At 46.6% G+C, this 24,816-nt stretch overlaps 1 protein-coding gene across 1 annotated transcript in view; it reads right to left on the bottom strand.

Annotated features, from left to right (window-relative positions):
- sema5a (sema domain, seven thrombospondin repeats (type 1 and type 1-like), transmembrane domain (TM) and short cytoplasmic domain, (semaphorin) 5A) overlaps nt 1-20,580 on the bottom strand; it is a gene marked incomplete at both ends in the record, with an annotated part of 77,943 nt that extends 57,363 nt beyond the window's left edge. Inside the window, 5 exons of the mRNA XM_084474888.1 lie at nt 338-551; nt 5,008-5,106; nt 7,894-7,956; nt 17,401-17,446; nt 20,483-20,580. Of these exons, the coding sequence (XP_084331014.1) occupies nt 338-551; nt 5,008-5,106; nt 7,894-7,956; nt 17,401-17,446; nt 20,483-20,580 (520 nt within the window). The remainder of the gene's footprint in view (nt 1-337; nt 552-5,007; nt 5,107-7,893; nt 7,957-17,400; nt 17,447-20,482) is intronic.
- Between the last annotated feature and the right edge of the window lie 4,236 nt (nt 20,581-24,816).

Raw genomic sequence — 24,816 nt, 5'->3', positions numbered from 1 at the left:
CCCACCAGTCCCACTACCTCTGTGTATATTAAAACCAGCAGCAGCAGCATTACCCCGCTGCTGCCTTCCCACAGTCTGACCTCAACGCACAGAGAGGCTAGCAAACGAGAGACTCTCCCATTCTGGAATCAATAAAATATCACTTCAGCAGACAATCTATTCTGAAAACCAAACACTCTAATCTATTCTGGACGGTTCCCACACTCTCGGCACCCCCCCCCCTCAGTCCGACAGGTCCATTTACACAGAGCCAAAACATCTCAGTCGACCTTTGACCCCTTTATCCCATCACAGGGTTGGCCTTGCGGGATCGACACAGTTTTTTTTCAGTTTTTACCGTTGAGCCACTTGGAGTTGTACTGCGCGGTGCGGAGCGGGGGCATGCCTCCCAGGCTACGGTAGATGGCAGGGTCGCGACCCGAGAAGTCCATGGCGGTGGCGGCATAGAGCTCGCCGCCGGACGTGATGAGGGCAGTGGAGTTGTGGCGCGGGTTGTAGGGGCAGCGCGCCATGCCGCTGATCTGGTCGTGGATCTCTGTCAGGTTGGTCAGCTGATGGCGGGGAGCGAGAGGGGAGAGAGGGGGGTAGAGAGAGAGAGCAGGGGAGAGAGAGGGGTTTATTCCAGGGATACGATGGCAGAATGGAAGATGATGGATTCACTGGAAAACAAAATAGGCTCATGAGGCTCATGAGATCTCAGAATGCCTGCTTCACATTTTTTCTCTGCGAGATATTACTCGGAACAATGAAGTGATGTTATGTTGCCTGAGATTGGATTTGAGTAAATTTCAGTAAATATATTTCAGTATATATTCCGGTAAATTGGAGGGAAATGAGGATGTGAATGGCACTTGAAAAGTAGGTTTTTTCTCCCCAGGCCTTCATGTTATTATCATTAACTGAATGCGGTGTGAATATGGGACAAACGTGGCAAGGGACAATATTTCAATGGAAGCCATGCAAGTGCTGCTGTATGGAAATAGAACTAGCATTACAAAATATAAACTGCCTACTAACACACACACACACACAAACACAGGGCCAGATATTCAATCAAAGGCCATATTTCGCATTGTTAAAATATAAAAAATATAAAAAATAAACGGCACTATAAGGATGAAACATAAATAACCAACTAAATAACCTGCAAAAAGTGACCCTCAAAACCGTTGAAAACTTCCAATATAATGTTTGCTCCACCAGTTCGAGAGCCTTCATTCATACTGGACATCCAACTGGGTAAACCACTACTTCACCACATCAGTGCAAAATGTTTTCATAAGAGACTTGGGATGCAAGATGCAGTCATGCTCCCTGTTCTGTCTTTGGACCAGGAGGCAGAAAAAAACAGATTTCTCCCCACATTTAAAACTACTTTAAAGCCATGACCTACTTCTAACCCTTCACAGTGCACTTGTTCCCGATCAAAAATTCACTCAACTCCAGAAACTAAATACCAGAGGGCGAGAGGCCTTGGATTCACTTTCAAGATATAATTAACTTTTATGGCACAAAAGAAAAACAGGGCGGGAGAAAGACCAGCATTTATATATTTGTTCCCTACATTCAGAGCTCTAAGATTAAATTCAAACAAATGGAAAGTATTTTCTTCAAAGTATGCTTGGAATTGAGATTTCAGAAGTCGTGGAAGTACAATTTGAGAAATACATTAGAGAATCAAGGTTCTGAAAACAACAACTAAATGTTCAGGATACACGGGGGCATGGCTATCAACGTCTGATTCTCCGTCACACTGAATCCCTTATCGACGCACGACACATTAGCTGGCACTCAATACCAGGTAGACTTCCTTTACGGGATTCCAAGCACCATTCAGAGAGAGCGAGCCAGAGAGAGAGACAGAGATGGAGAAAGAGAGACGGAGACAGAGAGTGAGAGACACTGGGGATGGGGGGGAAAGAAAAAACAGGTGCCTTTTTTTAGACCCGTTTCTTGGAACAGGAAACGGCCTCGGATCAAGGGTTCCGCTAACTCCCGCCACCTCCGCTCCGACCCCGGCCGCCCGGCACAGAGAGAGCGTTGTCTGGAGTTTCTCATCCCGAGCCCAGCCGGGATGAAAAGGAGCTATTGACGTGTCTGGGGGCGCGCATCCCGCACACCGGGAGAGCTGTTTGGAGGGCATTAGGCACAGCAATAACCGACAAAAATAAAAGACAAGACAGAGAGAGAGAGAGAGCGAGAGTGAGAGACGAGAGACAAGAAGCGATCCAGAGAATACACTGGAATAGCCCTGGAGCCGGTCCACGGTGCATATTAAGGATGGAGGCAGTGAGAAGGCCTTCTCTGTGTGGGTGCACAGCAGCTGGGAAGGCCGGGTGGGGGGCAGACACAGGAGCTCCTGTACACTTGGACGGCTGGACGGGGAGAGACAGCTCACACACACACCGACGTAGAGCGGGGAGCTGCTCAGAGGGACGGATGTGGCGTTTGTGTCAGAGGAAAACACTTTTTAGAGCTGCTGCTTTAAAAGTAAATAAAAAAGTAAAAGTAAATCAATTGGAAATTGGAATAAACTGGAAATGCACGTAGTGCTAAGATCATTTTATGTTTGCAATTGTTTTACTATTCGCTATGCTTTTTAAGATCTTAGAATACCTTAGAATAATTATTGTAGGTACACATATTTAAACATATATACATACATATATACTATATGGGGAACTGGATTACACCAGGCCTATTCGGCTAGTGGCCCTTCTTAATTTTTTTCTGGCCCGCAAGAGGTTGCCTAAAACCACGCCCCCCCCCAAAAAAAAAAAATATATATAAATATATTTAATTAAATATATATATATATTTTTTTTTTTGGTTTGCATTTGTTTTATTTATCATATAACAGTGTAATATGATAAATAAAACAAATGCATTCAATCTGTCATACACATGCCTATAAGGCTCTGTCTGCACCTGCTATTGGCTCAGTCAAGCTCACGTTGCATTTTATGCTGGCGGGCTGCGGAGAAACTCACTTCAGCTAGGCTAACAACACGCTTCAAGATGTCTCTCTCCAAGCAAGATGAAAAGTGACGAAGAAAGGAATGAGTCTGACCAGTTTATTCCATGTAGTAGTACTATATCTATTAAGTTAACACTACTTTAAGTACGATTTATTTGTAGCGATTCATTGACATAGTTTTACCATATGTGTGGCCCATGAACCCTCAGTGGTTTTCATTTTTGGCCCACTTGTTAAGGAGGTTGAATGGCCCTGGATTACACAATAGTCCAAGCAGTGGGGCTGTGAGTGTGTCAACATCGTTCTTTGATCTTGCTCATGATCCATCAGCCATCATCATCATCCTCATCCTCATCCACCTCATCATCTTCCGGCCCAGCGTCAGCCCCTTCAGCCTCCACGAAGGACGAACCAGAAAGATCCGAGAGAGAGACAATCCTCGTCCTTATGAACACCATCATCATCATTACCATCATTATCATCATCATCATCCTCATAACCTGCCCTCTCTGCTCTGGATGAATTGCCCAAGGAAATAAGAAAATGATGGAGCCCTGGGGATGCTAGAGGTGTCTTGTTTGTCTACCTGCACCAATCATGGGCGGGTGCGAGGGTATTGACATCACCGCCATTTTAATTAAAGCCATCGCCATGCCGACCACAGCAATCATCCTCTTTGACCAAGGATAAAAGAAAGGGGAGGAGAACAAAAAAAGAAAATGGAAAAATAAACTCCTGTTGAAATAGTTACCATGCGGTGATGAGATAGCAGATAGAATATCCCTGTCTCTCTCTCATATTCTATTCATATTCTCTCTCTCTCTCTCTCTCTCTCTCAGGTTCTTCTGAGCCAAGCAAGCCCACATACACACACCCACACACACCCACGCACGCACGCACGCACGCACGCACGTACGCACGCACGCACGTACGCACGCACACACACACGCGCACACACACACACAGATGAACTATGAACTGTGAGCGATGTAACTACCAGTGGTGGATGAAACACAGCCATAATAATGTCGTGACATTTAAACTCTACATTCTTCTACACTGGTAAACCCTGCCGCTTATGACCAACCCATGACCTTTGGATGAGATGCCGTCTGAGAGAAAACAACAGCGAACTACAACCTCCGTCAGCCATCCACAGTGCATGAGACAAAATAAAAGTCTAATCTAGGTCCTCGGTTAGATGGATAGATTGACATTTAAGGAACAAATCTGGGTAATTTGTTATGTCCCTTGCTTGTTGTGGGTGCTTGTTGTACAATGTGGTGAAAAACAAACTAAACTAAACTGAATAAAACTTTTAAAATCAAAAGCGGAATAGCGGAAAAACTGATTATAACTGAATGATAGTGAATAAAAACGTCTAACTGGACAACGCAGTCGCACTTTTTCCATCGGAATCTGAGCAGAGTGAAAAGCAGCGCTCAAGGCCAGGGCTGGCTGTGGATGTGTTCTTCACCCGAAGTACTGAACCTGCTGAGAGAAATGTGAAGTATTTCAAGATGAATCGAAAGATCAAGATGAATTGAAAAGCCCTCCGATGAACAAAAACATCGTAAACGCCCAGCGCCAAGGTTGGGGTTTGGGGATGGAGGAGGGGCTGGGGGGAGGGGATGGTGGAGGCACTGCGGGGAGGGGATGGTGGAGGGGTTGGGGTTTCAGGATGGTGAAGGGGTTGGGGGGAGGGGATGGTGGAGGGGTTGGGGTTTCAGGATGGTGAAGGGGTTGGGGGGAGGGGATGGTGGAGGGGTTGGGGTTTCAGGATGGTGAAGGGGTTGGGGGGAGGGGATGGTGGAGGGGTTGGGGTTTCAGGACGGTGAAGGGGTTGGGGGGAGGGGATGGTGGAGGGGTTGGGGTTTTGGGATGGTGGAGGTGCTGGGGGGAGGGATAGTGGAGGGGTTGGCCAAAATGGCCGATGGCGAGACTGTGGTAAATAAACACCGGATCTTAGGAAGGACATAGGAAAGGGCAGCTCTGGCCGGTTGGTGTTCGGCTCACAGGTGAATGCTTACCGTTCGGTTTGTGCAAATGGGAGTGAAGGCGTTGGTTCCGCAGGTAAACAACCTGTTGCCGTTCACCAGCAGTACACGGATGTAGTTCTGGCACTCCTCCTGTCCACGCACACACACATAGACACACACGGACACAGACAAGGACACCCACACACACACACACACACACACACACACACACACACACACGTATATAGAACAATTAAGATGCAGCAGCAATTGTTTGTCATCAGCACACATTATAACACATACAACACATATAAAGACATAAAGACACACACACACACGCACACACACATATAAATATATGAAGAAATTGAAATAAAGCAAGATTTGATTTTAGCAGACTCACACACAAAAACGAACCCACATATGCACACACACACTAACCCACACACACACACACGCGCGCGTATACCACATTATAAGAACCCGTACGAAGCTGAGACGTTTTTGTGAGAGCGGCGCAGAATTGAATGAGACAACATCAGCCAAAGCTACAGGGGGTCCTTTAAGATGTGGCCAGGCTCGTCCAAAGCCAATCACGGCTAATACCTGCACGCGTTAGCCCAGTCACATCTGAACCCTGCAGGGAGCCGATTGGAGATCGTACACCGCGGGTATAAAAGACCTGCACCACTCTGCTTTGAAGTTTGGACAACAGCCGTTACCAATGCCTACAAGGAACAAAAGGTGGTATCAAAACCCACGGCGTGGAGTGTTTCACTCCGAAGGCACTCATGTCCTCGTGCTTTTTATAACCCTGTTGTATACATTAATTATTGAACGGCAGCCTTCTCTGAATAACTGCAAAATCAATGCCTGGCAGCGTCCCCCTATAGGCTTGTTTCTTTTAGGTTTCGATTTAAGAAGGTCTACTGGCAGAGCCGTCTGGCGCCCGGGTAAAAAAGCTCAGCACAAACAAAGTGTGAGAGATCGTCATGGCAACTGAGCGATGTAATGATTGATTTCTGGGCACGGGGCGACAGCCCGCACGCGCGGCGGCGCGCACCCGGACAGCAGCCCGTCTGCCCGACCGCAGCCCACCGTTGGCCTGCCACCAGCGTCGGAGCAGGAGGAGTAGCATTAGTGGGGCGCTACCTATCACTGTGAGCGAGTTAGCTGGGCGCTATAAAACACCCCCTGAAGTGGCCCCCGCGCTGAAGGAAAAGCTGCCTGAGGGGTGTGTGGGATCAGGGGGTGGCGGCAGGGGGCGGGGGGGGGGGGCTTGTTAAGATTTAGGATTTAACACCAACTTCTTCACCTCCACCTCCCCCCTGCCTCCATCCCCTACTGTAAATCATCTGGCTCCACAGCCACTTGGGATGCCTTGAGGGATAGAGGGATAGCGCCCTTCCTCCTCCAACCACAGCCTCCACAACTACACTTCTCTCTCTGAAGTTCTCTGCAGGGTGATTTAAGAATGACAAAGGGAACTGCAGCAGAGCTGTGCGAGAGAGAGAGTGTGTGTGTGTGTGTGTGTGTGTTTGTGTCTGTGTGTGTGTGTGTGTGTGTGCCTGTGCGAGTGTACGTGTGTGCGTGTGTTTCGTTCAAGTTTTATTTCCTCTTCTCCAGATAGAAGTTGACTCGTAGAAAGAATCACCTCCTGCTGCTACTCAGTGTTTATGTATGTGTATGTGCGTGTGTGTGGGCGTGTGCGTGTGCATGTGCATGTGCATGTGCACGTGTGTTTGTGTGTGTGTGTAGTACAGCTTGTAACGCGCACCTCTAACTGTAAGTGTGCACAGTTTGCACCATTTTGGCAACTTGTGTGTGTGACTGTGCTAGTGTTTGGGTTTCGCTGCTCCAGTAAAAAGGTGTGCTGCTGGTGGGTAATACAATTCTCCCTCTGCTGTTCGCATCTACAGTAAATAATGGAAGGTTTAATATTTTCTGAGCTTCCCACTCCCGGAGTTGTTTATGAAAACTTCCTGACAAATCTTCTTTTCCCACAGTGTAATACAGCAGCGGATACGTGCGACCACAGCGGCGAAGAAGAAAAAACAATCAGCTCATTTTAACACTCTCTTTCTTTCTTCCTACTCCTGGATTAGATAGATCAAGAGAGAAGGAGATGTGTATATTAAAATGTGAAAATAACTCAAAAAATACAAGGCTAGATATCTTTGCTCATGGCGATCGTAGAATATGTGTAAAATAACTTGAAAAATTGCTACGTGCTGAGCGATTCAATAAACTATTCAATGTTGTGACAGCGGCAGTGTAAAGCATTTCAATGCATTTCAATGCTGTTTTTTTTGCGTGAGTGCATCCGTGCGTGCATTTGAGTGTGACTACTCTCCAAGCCCAGGAGAATTTTCACAGGAGTATAAATGCAGGCACACACACTCACCCACACCCCCCCCCACACACACACACACACACACACACACACACACACACACACACACACACTTGCCCTGTGTCTGCAAGCGTGTTAATTCAGTTTAAGATTCAGTGTTCAAGTCACCCCCTACTTAAAATATAGACATTAATAAGAGTAAAGTAAAAAGTAATGCAGATAGTAAGTAAGAAAAGTAAAAAAAACAGTAAAAAAAAACAAACACCCCTTCTGTTTGTGTTGACGTTGAACATTTAAATGACTTAGTTATTCAATTACTCCCCCATCTCCCCAGCGCATTCAGGTATTAAATCAGATTAAATGTTGACTCTGGAACAAGATTCAAGCCGCCCTAATTTCCCTTGCACTTACAGTTGACTCCACACGGTTCCTCTTAACTTTTAAAAAGCAATCACCCATTTATCAAGAGCGCTAAGGAAATGGCTGTTAAAACAAGCGGTGCGGCCCCAGTATATCCACCAAGCACGCCCACCAAAGTCAAAGCACCGGCACGACCGGGCATCCAGACAGGGGCTGGCACTCACCTCAGACTTCCCCCGGCTGAAGCAGGCTCCCTTGGTGAACTCATCACAGTGCCACTCTGCCCCCTGTGGAGAAATGAAAGCGACATTAGGGGAGCCAATAAACCAATGAGAAGAGACACATAAAAATACACAGGGCTGCAGCCACACATTGCATCATGGCTGAAAGGGCTTTCGAGTAAAAGAAAAGACACTCAGGAAAAAACAAACATAAAAAAACGACAGATTCTCAGCTGGGTGGAAAATGGCTACCTTTATTGGTTTTTGGACACTTTTTGCCGGAATAGTCCAGACAGCCAACCAATATAGCGAGAGAAGACACTGTAAACAGCTTCAGAAGAACTTGCAACAGTTTGCAGGGCTGCAGTTGTTATTGTGGGGTACATTTCAGCTCAACAGTCTTTTCAATGTTGGCCATTTCATTTGACATTGGCACGTTGCAGCAAGGTGTGATTGATTAAAAGTGCTTGAAAGGGTTTTATGTGTTTTGGTTTTTAAGATCAAAATCACGATGTACTTTTATTGTTTAATGTTGTAATGGATTGTATTTCAGTATTCAGCTGTCGTGCTGAAAATATGAAACACACTAAATCGTTTTTAACGTCTTACATTTTCTTTTCTTTTCATTATTTAATGAAGTAAAGGAAAGGACCATGAAAGCAACCATAACAAAAAAACAAGTAACAGCCAAGAGCCGGATGTCAGGAGACAAATCTGCGAAAAAAGTCATTTTCATTTACAAGCGAATAGGAAACCGCAGGACATTATTACAACAGCAAAGAGAGACAGAGAGAAGGATACAACTGCATAAAAACACCATCTTTCTCTTCATTTTATTTCTCTCTCCGTTCTTACAAATTCTATGAGCTCCTGAGGGATCGGTGATTAATGAACTTTGTTGTTGTTGCAGTTTTTTATTCTGCGGACAAACGTCTAACGCCGGGGATTCGGCGACAGTCACACTCTAATGGCGTTGCATTAACAGTCAGTCACCATGGGAACCGTCACGCCTGACTCGTGTGTCACAGTTGACTGACGCAAAATAATAACGGATCGCGCTCAAACTTTGTAATTTCGTTGTAACTCGTGTCACTGTAGGTCAGTTGGCGCCACATGAAGACAAATTCACAAATGAGATGTGGCTAAGTCGCTCTTGGCTCACAAAAACAGGGCGGATAAAGTTGAACCTTGCTACAGCAGGACAGCACAATACAGAGAGACGAGCCTGAGAAAAGTGCAACTCCGAAGTATAGGTTAGCCTCCTCCGTTTTCATGTTTGAAATGTAGACATGCACTTCAGCATGCATGGAAATATCAGCAGGAGGGTGTGTAGACTGAGAGTGTTTAGGGCGTGTGTGTGTGTGTGTGTCAGTAGTTATATTTAAAGTATAGGAGAAAGGCTATTAACAGGCATCAAGCTTTTACATGTATGTGTGAGCGCTGTGCATGCATGCATGTGCGCGGGCGAGTGTGTGTGTGTGTGTGTGTTGGCACGTATGTGTGTGTGTGTGTGTGTGTGTGTGTGTGTGTGTGTTGGCACACACGTGCATGTGTGCGTTTATCTGTGTCGGTTCACATTCCAGGTCAAAGCTGGCTATTTCGAGGGCCTGTCACCCCATCCACAAACCACACTCATCAGCACTTGAGAAGCAGCCTGCAAACACAGCTCTGCGGAGCGTCCTGGCTGAGTTAGATGTGGGCACGGAGAAAGTGGTTCCACTTATCATCCAGGGGGATAAACCCGCTAATGGCCTGCAATCTGACTCACTCATGTACACACTCAGAATCAAACACTGCATCATACCGAGTGAACCCCCAAGAAGCTGTGTTTATCATGATGTGATTTAACGACTTTCTCCTCTGTAGCACAGACCTTAACATTGCTCTGCCCTTGCATGCAGATTGCATCTTCGGAGACATCATTCATAGGGGCACAGTGCAGGTGGATGTCTAAAAGGCATTGCAGGCAGGGTTGGCAGAATTACAACTCCTCGTTATCCAATCGCTCGTCCTCCCATAGTCCCGGGGTGAATCACGGCCGCGCTTTACGTAAAAGTCATTGCCATTGGTTTGCATTAGAAGCCCATTAACATGCTACCGTTAAGACAGACTCACTTGTGCGCTCCCGAGCTGAGAGCATTGTGGGATTAGAACGTATGAAATGTGCCGACGTGGAGAGAAAAAAGCGAAATCTTGTGTTTGTCTGGGAAAAGAGAAATGGTAGCACTTGAGGTGTCACTTGAATGAGTAATGAGAGAATGAGCCGTGGCTGAGCCGAGGAAAGTGGTAGAGCGGAGAAAAGATAGAAAGAACCAACCAAAGAACCAGCCGTCGAACAAACAGAAGAAAAAAACACACCAAACGACACAGGAAAAAAACAATGAAAGAACAGAAAAGAAACAAAGTTAGGACAGAGAGAAACTTTGGGTGTTTGTCGGTGCATGTGTGCGTATTGGTGGGTGTGTGCATGTGTGTGACAGATGACAGACGTCAACAGAGAGAGACTTTGGCAGTAGAGTCGGGGGGTAGAGTCACTGAGTGCTTCGGGGTGGCTGAGGAATCGAGTGCGGAGCTATGCATGTTCTGCGTGTCCGCCCTCTTGACTCTCCTCCGTAACCATGGGAACCCTAAGAGATGCACCATTGTGTGCATGAATCGAAACTAATGGGGGCAATGTCACCATGAGATGGGTGCAGGAAAGAGAAACAGAGAGAGAGAGAGAGAGAGAGAGAGAGAGAGAGAGAGAGTGAGAGCAAGAGTGCTATAGATAGAGGGAGAGGGAAAAACAGAATAACAGCTCAGAGATAATGACAGAGAGGGATGGACAGACAGATACACTTTTAAGGCTAGCAAGCAGACAGAAGGAGGGAGAGATATACTGAGTGAAAGAGAGGGGAGAAGAGAGAAACTGAGTGAGAGACTGAATGAGAGGGGGATAGAGAGAGAGAGAGAGAGAGAGAGAGAGAGAGAGAGAGAGAGAGAGAGAGAGAGAGAGAGAGAGAGAGAGCATAGAGAGACACTCACGTGGGTGTCCGGAGTATGGGGTTGCATTCCAAAACAAAGTTCTGGCCAAATATGATATTGAGTTTATTCTGCATGCAAGAGAGAGTAGAGAGAACACAGTGTCTGCCATCCGCCCCCAGTCTTGTCTCTGTGTGCACACATGAGCCGTGCATTTTGTTGCAAGATACGCACAAAGAGAGAGAGAGACAAAACCTAAACAGAAGGAGAAAATCGAATCTAGTGTCACGAAAGGCTGACAACTATTATCCTCAGAGGCGCTGCCGCCGCACTCAGTTCACTCCTCAAGAGCTGGTGTCTGCTGATGTAAGCTGCCAGAGGTGGAGAAGCCGCACACGTGAATGAGTGTCGGTGCCACATCCGTGTCAGAAGTTTGGTACAATGTCACAAAACAATAAACAAGGCTTGTTTTGAGCCGTCTATACCCATTAGACTATCAGTGAACTAGTGAATCATTGTCTTTCCTCCCAAATGATGCTCTGTAAAACCAGGCATGGGTATCTGTATGGTATCTGCTCCCAATTGCTCCTCTTGCATTGGAATCAGTCAGACGGGCTCTAGTCATCGGATTAGCAACGGAGTTGTCCCGTTAGCTCCTTGTTAGCGCTAATTGGCCTAAATTGTCGGGGTGACGCAGTGTAATTGTGAGAGACGAGAGGGCTAATGACACAGCGGTGATACCCGCTTAGCCCAATGCTAAGCGGGGGGGGGGGGGGGGGGGGTGGTTTTGGGGGGGGGGGGGGGGGGGGATCCTTTACAACTGAAGATCAGATGACAACGAAAGGGAGAGGTGAAACACACTGTGCAACACCACACCACATCGATTGCCCGAGAGTGGTTCACGTTGTTGATGGTATCCTGATTATTATTTTGTCACCGTGTGTGCGGCCGGCCAGGCATCAGTGGGATCCGGTGGAAAAGTAAGAAGCTCAGTGCTAGGACTCAGGGCCCCGTATCGAATGTCTCACAAGGACCACTGATCCCTCTTATCCGTACGCTTATGTCAGTGTGATGGACGGCACCTGCTGAGCCACAGATTCACCCCCTTTTCCCACTCAGAGTGGTCGGCGTGCGACTACAAGTTGGTATTATTCGAAAACCCTTTTTTAACAAAGAACGTCCCCTCGGCCTGCGTCGTCTGCTCTTTCCTCATCCCCTCCTGCGTGTAATGCGATCAGCAGGGGGGCTCGCAGGCGAAGACAGCACCACACTGAGGGATGGTGTCCGAGGCGCGGCGCCGCGGTCGTTCATCACGCGCCGTTGTAACACAATAGCCGGGGACGGGGCCCACAATGCAGATGCAAGGGGCCGCTCCATTCATCACCGCATCCCGCTTCGCACTGCTTTTTCTCAGGGGCAGGTACACGGGGGGGGGGGGGGCCGGGCCAGTGTGCACGGCTGGGGGAAGGGAGGGAGGTGAGACAGACGTGCCAGGAACAATTGGGTTGACAGCAGTTGGCATCGGTAGGAGGTAAGGGTAGGAGGAGGGGGCTGTGTAGAGGCTATAGGGGAGAAGTAGGACAAGGTAAAACACATGGGAGGCAGGGGAGATGGCACAGCATGGGCGCCCGGTTGGGCGAGGAAGCGGGGAGAGGTAGAGTACTCTGCGATGGCTTTTGTTCAAAGCAAGTTACCCATAAAAGCCTTGATTTGAGATGTACAACTGCTCCACTGCCGAATCAATGGAGTCTCCCTTTCTCTCTCTGGAGTCTCTCTCGCTCTCATATATATATCTATCTTATATATATATATATATCTAGATAGATAGATATATATTAGGGCTGGGCAACGATGAAGTTTTAATCACGTTGATCGCATAGTATTAGTGAGTTAACTCGCGATTAATCACACTTTTAAAATTATATTTTAAATCCACTCCAATTTAAGTTAAATGAGATTATCAAATGAAATGACATATTTATTTATACCAAATGTACTTAACAAGCAAAAACTAGACCAAGCAGGAGGGAGTTTTGAGTTTTTTCTTGAGGGAGTTTTATTGACTCACTCAGTGAGTCAATAACAAATTTGGGAATTGTAAACAGGCAGTTAATTAGTACTTTGATTGGAATTGAATGTAAAGTAAGTGGAACTAAATATAATAATATTATATTTATAAATATATATATATAATATAATATATATATAATATATAAATATATTTACTTTTTCTTCAAGTCTACTAACCCTCTAATGCAGATTAAGGACCAAAAGGTTTCAGAGAAAGGGTTCAGCGTTTGTTGTCGACAGGCTCTTGCAGGATAAGTGCAGATGGGGGGGCTGGAGGTGAGTGGTCCAACTCCGGAGGTTGATAGGGAGAGTGTTTCCGGTAGTTGAGAAGCACCAGGAGGACCCCCAGCACCATATATTGACAGTAATAAAGACAATGGAAAAAAGAAAACGGAAAAAGGCTAACTCTTCTTACTTGATCCCTTATTGCCGTTCACATAGGGAGTGATTGTTATACTTCCCTAGGTCTTGTGGTGTTTTTTTTTATGCTCCGGATTCCTCCTTAAACTGTTTAGAATTCCTTTAGTGCCTTTAAGTGCGGTATTCGTTACTCTCTCCGTCTACTGGAACTTCCTGAAAACAACAACCCAATAGATGCCCTCGGATGACAAGCAGATAATAAAAGAGACCGGGGAAACAAATATAAAGTTCTAAGATGGGCGAAAAATCATCTCTCCTTACAGGCCACTTCCCCTTCATCTTCTGTTGATCTTGACTTTTCAATTTTCATTACTTCCAGGGAAAGAGGGTATTTACTTAGGAGATTATGATTGCTGGGCACACACTCCATCGATCTGCTCCTGCCTGAAACTCAATATGTGCACCAGAGCAGTCTGGGATGCCGGTCGTACAGCTATCTATAGACGCTAACGAGTCACGGGCATTGGGTAGGTTTGTTTTCAGTCATTTTCGTGCCGCAAATTATCTTTTGTGGTGTTTTTTGTAGGTATTTGTGTTGGTTTTTTAACTGTACGTAACATAAGGCCACATGGATCATATGGTAATTATCTGAAGGCATCTTGTGCAGTGTCAGTCGATTGTACCGTCCAGGGACAAAAAAAACCTGAGCCTTCCTGCCTGTCAAACCAAACAAACGTCTTCGCTCATTGCTGGCAGCTTTGCAGAGCAAATCTTGGCCATAGGCTGCAATGTGACATGGCCGGGTGTATGTAGAGGATGGGAAACAGCAAAGACCAGCGTAGGTGTATCTCGTTTCCCTTTCATGGGGAAAAAAACCTGAAAAATCCTCACTTGACTTTCTACATTAAAAAAAGTACTTGTGCACACTTATGGTCCTTTAGCTCTTGTCCTCTGAGACTGCAGAGTCAATGCATCTAAAATCCAGAATGGTCGACTGCTAAGGCATGGGACTCCAACGGAGCTCCAACGCCAGAGGGAACATCCATTGGGCTCTTTCATATCCAGCCACAATAAGAACGACACACATAAGCGCCAGCCATGGCAGCCCCGCAGCCAAATCTCTTTGCAATTAATCCCTCGTTCAATGATGAAGAACGGATGAGGGGAGGAGAGCGGGAGGCGTGAGGGAAATGGCTGAGAGAGGCGAGGGAGGCTAGAGACAGAATGCTACTTATTAACCCTTCACATCAAGACCTAGGACTTCTGTGGCATCGCTCTTAACTCCCTCAGCCCCTCCCACCTGCTCCAGTCAGATGCAAAGCAGGGACCACTCTGTCTGATGGTCCGTTTGAATTGGTACAAGGCCTGAGACGCCACAGGCGGCTTTGTTCCCCCAATAGGAGAGGCCTTGGAGACGGGGGTTTTGATTGGCCCTGAAGGGTCCCCCCCCTTGTGACACCCGGGGGGATTTGGCCACCGCGTGCCAAGCGCAGGATGAGATAAAGAAGGAAGGCTCAGTGATTCAGTGATCAGTCGGCACAGAGGATCTTTGATAAGGCGCCTTTGTCCTGGTGAGGCAGGAATTACCATTCCTCTCTGAAGGTGTGTGGCATTGTACGGTGGTGGGAGAGGAGGGGGGGAGGGGAGCAGGGTACCTCTGACTTCTGTCTGCACACTCCCTCTCCCCCCCCTCGATCCATTTCCCTATCTCATCTAGTTATGCGTATCGCTCCTCGCTCTCTGCGAGAGGTCCTCTATCCAAGGACTCATTCTTATTTTGTCTAATCCTCTGTCCTCCCTTAATACACACATGGATTTGTAACCGCTGTGCTGCCTCCATTCATTCTTTGATTCCACCCTGACATATTCTCTCTCTCCCTCCCCGACCCTCTCTCTTTCTTCGTTCCTCTCTTCATCTCTCTGTCTATCCCCAAGCCCCCCTCTCTGTTCCTCTCTTCTCTGCTTTATCCATCTCTCCCTTTTTTTCCTACCCATCTCTCTCTGTTCCTCATTTCATCTCTGTCTCCCCCCCCCTCTCTCTGCCCCCAACCATCTCTTGCTGTTCCTTGCTTCATCTCTCTCTCCCCCCTCTCTCTCTCTCCTCCCAACCATCTATCTCTGTTCCTCATTCATCTCTCTCCCCCCTCTCTCTCTCCTCCCAACCATCTATCTCTGTTCCTCATTCATCTCTCTCCCCCCTCTCTCTCTTTCCTCCCAACCATCTATCTCTGTTCCTAGATTCATCTCTCTATCCCCTCTCTCTCTCTCTCCCCCCAACCATCTATCTCTGTCACTCTTCATCTCTCTCTCCCCCTCTCTCTCTCTCTCTCTCTCTCCTCCCAACCATCTCTCTCTGCCCCTCTCTTCATCTCTCTCCCCCCTCTCTCTCTCTCCTCCCAACCATCTCTCTCTGCCCCTCTCTTCATCTCACTCTCCCTCCTTTCTCTCTCTCTGCCCCCAACCATAACCATCTCTCTCAGCTCCTCACTTCGTCTCCTTCTCTTGTCCTTCCACCCTCCCACCTTCCCTCTCTCCCTCCCTTCCTCCCTCCCTCCCTGCCTCCCTCCCTCTCGCCTCATCAGCCACCCTACAGTGTTATCGTGTTGGTTAATGGGCGAGGGTATCCAGCCCTGTCCGGCCATCAGAGGTTCCCCGCTGCTGTGCCCCGTGGAAGGAGCAATCCAAACACAGCCCTGCATGGTGTCAATGTTTGCATGGCTTCTCAGCAGGGGCGGAGGGGCATGCTTAGTGCCACAAGGGAGCATATGGGGCCGTGCTGTGTTCAGCAGTTAGGGAAAGGGAGAATGAGGGAGAGAGAGAGAGAGAGAGAGAGAGGCAGAGATAGAGCGAGCAGGAGAGAGAGAGAGAGAGAGAGAGAGAGAGAGAGAGAGAGAGAGAGAGAGAGAGAGAGAGAGAGAGAGAACGAGAAAGAGAAAGAGACAGAGAGAGGAGCAGAGAGAGAATGAGAGAGAGACAGAGAGAGAGACAGACAGAGAGAGACAGATAGAGAGAGAGGAAGAAATTGAGTGCTGAGCAAAGTGATAGTATGACAATTTCCAAGAGCATGGGGGAGGAGGGAGAGTGATGGAGGGAAAAAACAGATGAGGGCAACATTTGCAGTCATTGCGTATTATTGCGTGTTCTGTACGAAAATACCTGTCTGAGTCACCTGGGTTGTTTGATCACCTGCTAATGGTTGGCAGAGGAAGCATGAATGTGCCATTTTCATCAGCAGCAGGGGCCGTGTTCTTGCAGTTCAATTTAATAAAGTTACACTCAGAACGTCCTCTCTGTGATGCTAGCTAAACACACCTGCTGGACCACCTGTGCTGTCAGACAGTCTTGCAGAAATTTGCAGCAGATAATATGAACAGCCAAACAATTGGAACGGGAGTTCATTGTGAATATAACTATGTATATATATATATATATATATATATATATAAATATATGAATACATACACAAACACACACACACACACATTTTTAAGACAAGTAACACAGTATGAGTGACGGCCAGACTTGGCAGGTTTTTCAATGCTGTCTCCCGTCTTTAGAGCGAGGCATCAACACAAATCCCGCCGTCGCTCCCTCCGTGGCGGTGCTGTTGTGACGCGTGGTGAGCTAAAGCCAGTTAGGGCCGCTGCAGCGTTCAGGGAAGTGTGTGAGTAAGGATGAGCAGCAGCTCTTCCGATTGGCTGGCTGGTCTCAGCAGAGTTTGTGTCGGTAAAGTGAGTCTGTAATCAGTGTTTACCGCAGACAGGGCACACGCCCCACGCCCCCCCACCCCCCCCGTCCTACACACACACATGCATATGCACTCACACACACACACACACACGCACGCATGCACGCACGCATGCACGCACGCACACACACACGCACACAGACACAGACACACAAAGACATGCACAGGCACACACAACCGCACATGCACCCTACGGGGTCACGTTCCTTTAAGAAACAGTCTGAGTCAAAGACAGAGAGTCGAGAGAGGAAGGAGGGAGAGGGGTGTAGTGTCGGTGTGTTTTTGTTTGGTGAGACGTGGGGAGGCAGTGGGAAGGTGGGGTGGGAGGGGGAGGGGGGAGGGGGTGAGGCGGTACAGGCTCGGAGGCTTACCTGAATAAGTGTCAGGTCTTCCAGACTGAGTCTGAAGAGATGATTTCTGAAATGACAAGGGAGCCAAACATGAGTCATCGGTGCAGGTAGTGATTAGAAGAAGAGCTCCATGCGGATAAAATGCTCAAATGCCAAGAGCAACACTCTTGTCTCCTTTCCTGACAAATGGATTTGTCTGCACTTTCGGGCGAGGTCCCCGCACCAGGTCAGTCAGTCCTTGGTCCGTGGTCTGGGTACATCTGCAAACTTTACATTGTGCACGATATATGTCCAAATAAACTCCTCAGAGCTACTTAAGAGTTTTGGTATTTGAAGAGTAAATAACGTTGGATAAATACAAGCCGATAATACCACTCACGGGGAAGAATCACACATAAACGGTTTCACCGCAGAATGTTTTTTCACTTTTATACACTTTGACTGTTTTTTGTTTCTCTGGGAAGCGAGCTGACAATCAGCTAATCAGGATCCGATACAAACAGCTATTGGGTGCAATGATTAACACAGAAATACCTATAGCACTTTTAAACAAAGCTACCGCGGTAAGGTAGTCTGAGTGGAAATCATTCAGAGGCGTGTATGCCAGAAGCTAAATCTATGTGTATATTAACCTTTACTGCTGAGTGGGGAATAGGGGGGAAATGCAGATACGTTCAGTGCTGTTGCTCCCGGAGTCTATAGACGTTCAGGAAATGAAAGTGTTGCGAGAGAGAGAAAGGGGACAGAGAGAGAGAGAGAGAGAGGAAGGGGGTGAGAGAGAGGAGGGAGAGAGAGTGAGAGACAGAGAGAGAGTGGGGAGCGAGAGGGCAGTAGGCAGAGGCACACAGTGAGGCAGAGAAAGGCAAAGCGATGGCTGTTATATACTGTGTGTGATCCAAGGCTCAGCAGGGAAACTTCACTGGAACGATTGACAGACTGTCTTTGTCCTGAGGCCTGTCTCTTTTTACATGAGCAGAGCTCTTACAGCACACTATTACTTTGCAAAGAAGAAAATTAAGTGAACAACGTTTTTACATGCCCAAAAATATGTAAATGATACTCCAACCAATTATTAATATTTAATTAAACAAGATTTGATATTTGTATTTGTGTACGGATATATTACACTTCTTCTTGGTCCATGGTAACATTCATACATTTAAAGTTGAGGGTTTCAAAATAAATTCTATCATGTAATATTAAAGGTCTTTCCAATTTACCACACACATCAACCTAACCACACACAAACTCACAAACGTCATAACTAGGAGTTGAGACACCAACAGCTAGACAGACACAGTCGGCTATCAATCTTGTGGAGAGTGGCTCTGAGCTGTGCCTCTCCCCCCTACACAGTATTGATATTTGCATTGATTCCCCCTCGCCTCCATTATCACTCATACCTCCCCAGCCCCACTGCCACAGCCATCCATCCACACACGCCTTTTTACACCCAGACACTTAGCACATGTCATGTTTGAACCCAGAATTTAATTAGACCTTTCTTTTCATCTCCTTTGTTGTTGTGCTGGGCAGCAGATGGATGGCCCAGATATTTGCCTTGACAACAAGACTTTGATGGCAAAATTACTTTTAGGGAACTCTGGCTTTTTGGCACATGAAAGGAAATGTACTTGCTTCTACTTATGGTGTAATGATCCACTTTTGTTATTACTCATTAAAATAATATTGTAATAATAATATACATATGTTGAACTGGATGCATTAGTATATATGTATATATATATATAGTATATTCACATTGACGTGACTCATGTGGTTAATTACAGAAATAGAATACAGAGTAGTTGTAAGAGGTTGAGCTCTGCATATTTTGAACTTTTTTATATTTGTCCATTAGTAAGTCCCTGGGCTCACTTTGTATTTGCTTGTGTTGCTTCCCCATCCGCTCCTGCGTAATCTCCTGTTCACTTTGTAGCAAGTGTTGCCTTGTATTGAGTCTAAAGCCATTAAGAGGAGTGCAAGTCGCACTACATCTGCTTCTCGTCTGTGACTTACACAGTGCGATACTATAAGCCTCCTATACTAAGCCATATGAACTGCCGAATGTTGTGCAAATAATTCTGCGCAGAGATGTAGCCCATGCACACACACGGGTGCACAGACACGCAAGCACTCACACATGCACACACAGTCACACACACACACACACACACACACACACACACACACAAACACACACATGCGCACACACACACAAACACACACATGCGCACACACACACACACACACACACACACACACACACACACACACACACATGCGCACGTACACACAGACACGCACACACACACACACACACACACACACACACACACACACACACACACACACACACACACATACATATGGGCACACACACACATGCACACCCACACATACACATGTCCACAATGTTTGTGAGTGCATACTGCATATATGCAAAGCTTGTCTGTCACACACACAATTTCTTTAAAATCCACTTTCAATAATGGGGCACACAGCGACATATACACACTCGCGCTCAGACAGCCAAGCATAAAGACAGGAGACAAACAAACTGTGAAGCTATTTTCTCTGAGGCATAAGGGGACATTTACAGGGAGGGGGATCATCACTCATGGGTTACGATGACACGCGCCAAAGCAAGGGAGCGAGGACAAGGGGAAGGGAACGAAAGACGGGAAATAAAGAAGGATCGTAAACAGAAGGACAAGACACAAAATGGTTTCAGTGCGGAGGGAAAAATAACGAAAGTCACGCAAAGGTAAATAAGAAAGAGAGGAAGGAAGGACGGAAGGAAGGACAAATTATGGTAGGAAGGAAGGATGCATGATGGAAGGAAAGAAGGAAGGATGAAGGAAGGAAGAAAGGAAATGAGGAAGAAGGAATGAGGGAAGGATGGATGAAGGAAGGAAGGACGAAAATAAGGAAAAAAACGAGTTAGCAGGCAGACAACAGTGAGAACAAAAGAAAGAAAGATGGACATGGAGAAAGATAGAAAGAAGGTGGACAGGATAGAAAGAAAGACAACACAAGACACTGAGAGTAAGAGGGGGAAACATGAGGAACAGGACAAACAGAGAAGACGGAGATGGGTTACCTGGCGCCGACAATCAGTTCATTCTGGCCGGGGTCGAAGGTCAGCTGTGAAAAATCCACCGTGCCCTCTGCTTTAAACCTGAAGATCCATGGCTCCATTTCTGTCAAGATGATCACAGGACACAGAGACTATGAGTCGACGGAGGGCCAGGCGATGGCAAGCACGTCAATGATGAATGGTTTGGGTTGATATTTATTTACCCCGGTGACGTCATACAGAGTCAGTTCACCGTCAGTGGTAACAACCTCTCTCGTGTTGATTTTTCATTTTGGTCAATTTGATTGATGTTTTTTAAAATTCAATCAAGTTTTGTCGCTAGAAAAGATTTGACTTTGTGGCGTGGGATGAACGCCCTGTCACGGGCGAGCACGTTCATGAGGATTTGCAGTGTGATACTTTCGCTGGAGTTTAAATATTTGAACTTTGCCGCGACATTCGCGTGATGACAATCAGCGTTCACTCCCTGAGTGACGTAACGTAACAGCCAATCAGCATTCAACCGGCCGGGCCAACCGTTCCCTGCACTCCGCAGTGAACCGCAGCTTGGAGGAGAAAGTGATTGTTTCCGTTTGCGACTCCCGGAGCTCTATCTATAATATTATATGATATTATATAATATAATATATAAATACTCAATAATATAATATATAATATCACGGCCAAAAACGACGGGCATTCCGACGTCTCTCGCTCTTCCACAACAGGTAAAGACATGCAATGGTGGTTATCTTGGCCATGGTTGAGAATGAATTGGCATGAAGCACCGTTGGCGGGCAAAAGATGTGGTGCGACAGTTTGCCTGATAAAACTTGCACAGCGACGGATTATGATTTGTCGCATCAACGCAACGCATCTGCTGTGATGTGTTGGAAATTGCTGCTCCCATTGAGTCAAGGACGAGCTGATCCTCCCAAACGCAGGTGCAGACTGTAAAAAAAGGTTAAATAAACTGACCTCAGCTATTTACAGGAAAAGGTGTCACAGGACCTTTCACATAACCTCAAATAGCATAGACTTTTTTGTACTTTTGTACTTTTGTACTAGCATAGACATTTGTACGCCTTACAAACAGTGTCCAAACATGCTTAACCGTGCAACATTGTTTCTTGTAGCTCGGTAAAAGAAGAAACTTAACTGAAAGGCACAGTCATAGACTGCTCCCCCACTAAGTTTTCCGAACAGAAACCTTGGTTGGAAGGCTTCCAGTCCATTATCCATAATTGCTAATGTATCTTAGCAAATGTGTAGTGTACTGCAAAGGGCATTACACACACACGTACACACGTACACACGTATATACACACACACACACACACACACACACACACACACACACACACACACACACACACACACACGTACACAGGTTCACACTTACACACAAACACAAACACAGACGTACACACACATACACACATGTACACAGGTTCACACTCACACACACACACACACACATACACACACACACACACACACAAGTGAAAGATCAAGCTCAAGAGCGGGTGAAAGGGAGAGAATTGCCAGACAGCTATTGACTTCTCATCCCGGGGACGCCTGTCGTCATGGCGCCCGGGCCATTAACCCCTGACCAATCGAATTATGGGCTCTCGGGCGCTTGCCGCCTCGCGATTTGGCCGGCCCCGTCTGCTGTCTGGTTACCCGATAGCGTTTAGTCAAAAAGTGGTGAAGCAGACATGATAGGAAGACCTAATGTTCTGCATCCCACCGAGTTGGACCTAGTCAAAATATGCACTTGTTGGTGAGAGGTCGGCCATTCCACCCTCACAAACATCCTCATTCATCCCCTGCTCAGGTCAACTTCCTGACCATTGACTCCCTGATCCTCCTCGGGAGGTTGGAGATGCAATTAACAATCGATACGGTTTACGAATCGATGCTAATAGAACGTTTCCGGGATGATGATAATAATAACAACAACAATATATTTATATATTTAATATATTTAAAGTTCAACCCAGCAAGAGAGATTAATATATATTTATATATATGTATATATATATATATATATATACATCTCTCTTGTTGGGTTGAAAAGCACTGTAAAAATACACACACGTATAATTTGTTGTGGCTTTAATCAGTGGTGTGTTGGATACAAATTGAGTGTTTTATGCAGTTTCGAAGAGCTCCATTTTGAGTTTGGTTTTGAGTTGGGGTTTAGTATTATGATGTTTAACCCCAATTTTACTAAACAGCTGGTAAAATATCTTCAAACGGGCAAAGGTTTTTGAAGCAGGAGAGATGGAAAAAGCACTTCTTCCGCTGCCGTCACACCTGCCACATGCTGCATGCTGCATGCTTATCCACAGGCCGGTTCTGCTTTTGGAAGCAGCATCAAAAGGCGATTTGTTGGATTGACTGCGAAGCGTCAGACTTTTGACCGATTTCCAGACGAGAGCCCCAGACAAACAGATGAGCAACAGGGGGTTAACTTCCAAAAAACATCTACCAGCATGGGCTTGCGAACAAACTCTACCACAGCACGGCCTAGCTTGAACAGGGGCACTGTGCAGGCACTTGCATCTGCCTCCCTGCTCCACTCCGCTGGAGCTCGTGAGAACGACGGGAAGAAGGGTGTACCGAAAAACCCCAAAGAAACAATGACAACAATAGCATGCTTCTAGACTCCACAAGCAAACACATTTCCATTTGCCTCCGTTGAAGAGAATGTCTGGGAGGTCACGACTGACTTGTTCAAGGAGATTTATGTTTTTTGCTTTCCCTTCTTGTTTGCTTTCTGCATAGAGACAGGCAGACATTTCAGATGGCACTCTGCTTCCAAGGCACTAAGCCTGATTTTTCATGCTTTGGTGAGGATTCGCTGCATACAAATGTGCCACCACTCCCTACCACCACCACCACCACCAGCACCCACCTTCACCTACCCCAAGAAGAACAACACCACCCAACACCAATGATTACTGCGACACCCACCCCCCACCCCCCCCCAACCTGCGCCTCTGATAACATAATCGCATCATAGCCGTGAGAGCAAAGCTACTGGCTCAATCATGTATTGGCTGATGATTAGACGGAGGTGTTCTGGCACAAAACACACACACGCAGACACACACACGCACACACGCACACACGCACACACACACACACACACACACACACACACACACACACACACACACACGTGCATACAAACAAGTGGATGCAAACATAAACAAGCACAACCATAAATACTCTCTAATACTGTACATACACACAAATTATTTTTTTTGTATGCACACATACAACTTCATACAAGCACATGGATGCATACAAACACAGACAGACAAATGCAAATATATATATATATATATATGGGAAAACACTCACATACGCAATGCATACAAACACAGGCAGACACATTCCATAAACTCTCACTTTGACAGACACAAAAAGCAATTACTAACATGAAAACACAAATGCATATACACCCCAGAGACAAATGAACAACACACGCGCACACACACACACACACACACACACACACACACACACACACACACACACACACACACACACACACACACACACACACACACCCTTTACCCTCATCCCAGCCCAATCATATTCCCTTAACACATCCTCTGCTCTCCGCTTTCCAAAATAGATGGCTGTCTTCCTCCAGCTCTGTCAGTCTCAAACCCGGAACGTTATTACCCATTCCGAAATGGAACAGTTGACGGAGAAAAGAGGGAATGACAAGACAACATATCCATATTTACCCCCAGCATCAGGAGCGAAGTTTGAGTGCGAACGCCGCCTAAGCTGCAGAGTGAATTCACCCTCACGCGGGCTGGCAGCGAGACAACAATGGCCACATGTGGAATCAATCGAAGAAACATGAATGGCTTTTCTGTGTGTGGTGTAAATAGGGGTGGAAGGGGGGTCAGGGAAGTAGAGAACGCCCTTTCAGTCTCGAATGTGGTCTAGCCGTAATGGGCAAAAGGGGGAATGTCGGCGGGCGGGGGTCTGCGCGAGAAGAAGATATGAGGAAGTGATTTGGCCCGGCGGTTGAGAAACCAAACACCTACTCGCATTGAGAGCGAGCCATAAAAGAAAGGCCCGGCTAAGCGATGCATTTAAGACCTACCTGCACATAAAAGGCTTCTCCCGCTGATGTTGCTGCAAGCTTACGTTTTCAAAGCTAAGAGGAGCGAGACTACTATTACAGGGGGTTTTGCTTTGGTCATTAGACGCCCCTCTGGGGAATCACAAATAATAGTGTATATGCTGTAACCCTATTTATATCTATGTGTCCATACTTGTTTTTTTTTCAGAATCAAGGTGGCATGAACAGGGTTGCCAACTTTGGGACT

This window comes from Micromesistius poutassou, assembly GCF_964030765.1.
Source record: "Micromesistius poutassou genome assembly, chromosome: 11".
NCBI lineage: Eukaryota > Metazoa > Chordata > Actinopteri > Gadiformes > Gadidae > Micromesistius > Micromesistius poutassou.
This window is presented reverse-complemented; position numbering and strand designations above follow the sequence as displayed.